The 1561-nt window shown below is 39.8% G+C and overlaps 1 protein-coding gene across 1 annotated transcript; it reads left to right on the top strand.

Annotated features, from left to right (window-relative positions):
* LOC115589663 (complement C1q-like protein 4) lies at nt 1-1181 on the top strand. The gene is made up of 3 exons (XM_030430719.1): nt 1-74; nt 299-421; nt 589-1181. The coding sequence occupies exons 1-3, from the start codon at nt 68-70 to the stop codon at nt 867-869; spliced, it is 411 nt and encodes a 136-aa protein (XP_030286579.1). The 5' UTR covers nt 1-67; the 3' UTR covers nt 870-1181.
* The last annotated feature ends 380 nt before the right edge of the window (nt 1182-1561 follow it).

A 1561-nucleotide genomic window follows, 5' to 3' on the forward strand; every position in this document is an offset into this window, starting at 1 on the left:
TTGGAGACAGAGCGAAGACGAGCTACAGTTTACCTGCAAATCCAACACAAGTGATCGACCAACAAAGATGTCAGGTAGAGTGAAACTTTCTCTTTGATGACTTTAGGTGAAAATATTCTGAAATGGAGCCCTGCACCTGACTTATTGTGATGTTTTTCAGGACATTGTTTATCTAATGTATACATCAGTTAGAAGTTACTCTTTAAACAATACATATAATGTGAGGAAATGTACAAGATGAACACAGAAAAAATGCCTTGACAAAATAACTTGATGAGAATGTTTTATTTTATGGTAGATAAGGTGATGTTCACTGCAGTGGCAGCCCAGGGTGGGAACATTGGACCCTTCCCCACAGACAGCATTCTGAAGTTTGACACAATCATCACCAACGTTGGTGAAGGCTACGACAACACTTCAGGTAAATACATCACATGCTGCCACACTCACAATCGCCTGAGTTGATTGTTTGGAGTGCTTTTGAGACATTTTACATAGTGGTTTAAAGATTACAGCTGCATATTCAGTTACACCCCTCACCTGTTTCAGAAACTTTTAAATCTGATGAATACCCCTTTGTTTCCACAGGTGTCTTCAAGGCTCCAATTGCAGGTGTTTATTATTTCACCTTCTCCTATCAAGCTCCAAAAAATTATACATCAGGGCTTTTACTGATGAAGAACGACAGTGTTGTTGTCAAGGCCGCTGATCACAATGGGCGGGGCGAATACCTCACTGATAATGGAGGAAACTCTGCAATCCTGGAGCTGGCACTGGGAGACAAGGTGTTTATGCAACTGCCTGCAAACCATTGTGTTTGGACAGCTGACAGAACCACCTCCTTCAGTGGTTTTCGAATCAGTCAGTAACTCCAGACGGATGAGTCCAAAACCCTGAGATCACTGATGAATCTACTATATTACCATTTCAGTTTAAATTTGGATTAAAACTTTTGGTCATATGCAAACTGCAATTAGTTGGTTTAAATTACAAATAAACTTGCTCATAACATAGATAAAACTCAAATATTAAATATTTAATCATTGATCTCAGGTGTGAGGGAACTTCCTGAGTTTTAACCAATATGATTCAGCTTTTGCTTGCTGTCTTATATATCTGCCATGATATTACAATGTTTAAGTTGTTGGGAAACTAAATACAAGTAAACTCATTATAAAGGAGTTCAGCCTGGAGGGGGTTCAGACCTCTTCCTGTGTGTCTGTACAACAAGAGGATATATGTGTGGAGGAGTTTAAGGAGCAGGTGCAGGTGGAGGATGTTTGAGATGTTGTGATGTACGAAGGAAGAAGAGCAATGTGTCTTCAACCTGGAAAAGGTCACGACCAGGTAAAGAAAGGTTGAATAACACCTTGAGTGAAATCATGTACATTCCGTTGTTGTCTACAGTTAATGTGTGTTATCTCAAAGTGCTGTAAGAACTGAGGAGAGACGGCCTCTCTTCAGCCATGTATGTGTACTGCTGATGATGGCTCCTAATGCAACAATAAAGATCTACTGAGCATCTGAACAAACGGTGGTTCATGTTTTTAGACGTTAAAAA

Source organism: Sparus aurata, chromosome 10 (assembly GCF_900880675.1).
Source record: "Sparus aurata chromosome 10, fSpaAur1.1, whole genome shotgun sequence".
Lineage (NCBI taxonomy): Eukaryota > Metazoa > Chordata > Actinopteri > Spariformes > Sparidae > Sparus > Sparus aurata.

Bases quoted from the DNA above. Each gene is read 5' to 3' on its own strand.
- LOC115589663 (XM_030430719.1), top strand. The intron at 422-588 runs GTAAATACATCA...TTGTTTCCACAG, and splicing joins AGGCTACGACAACACTTCAG to GTGTCTTCAAGGCTCCAATT.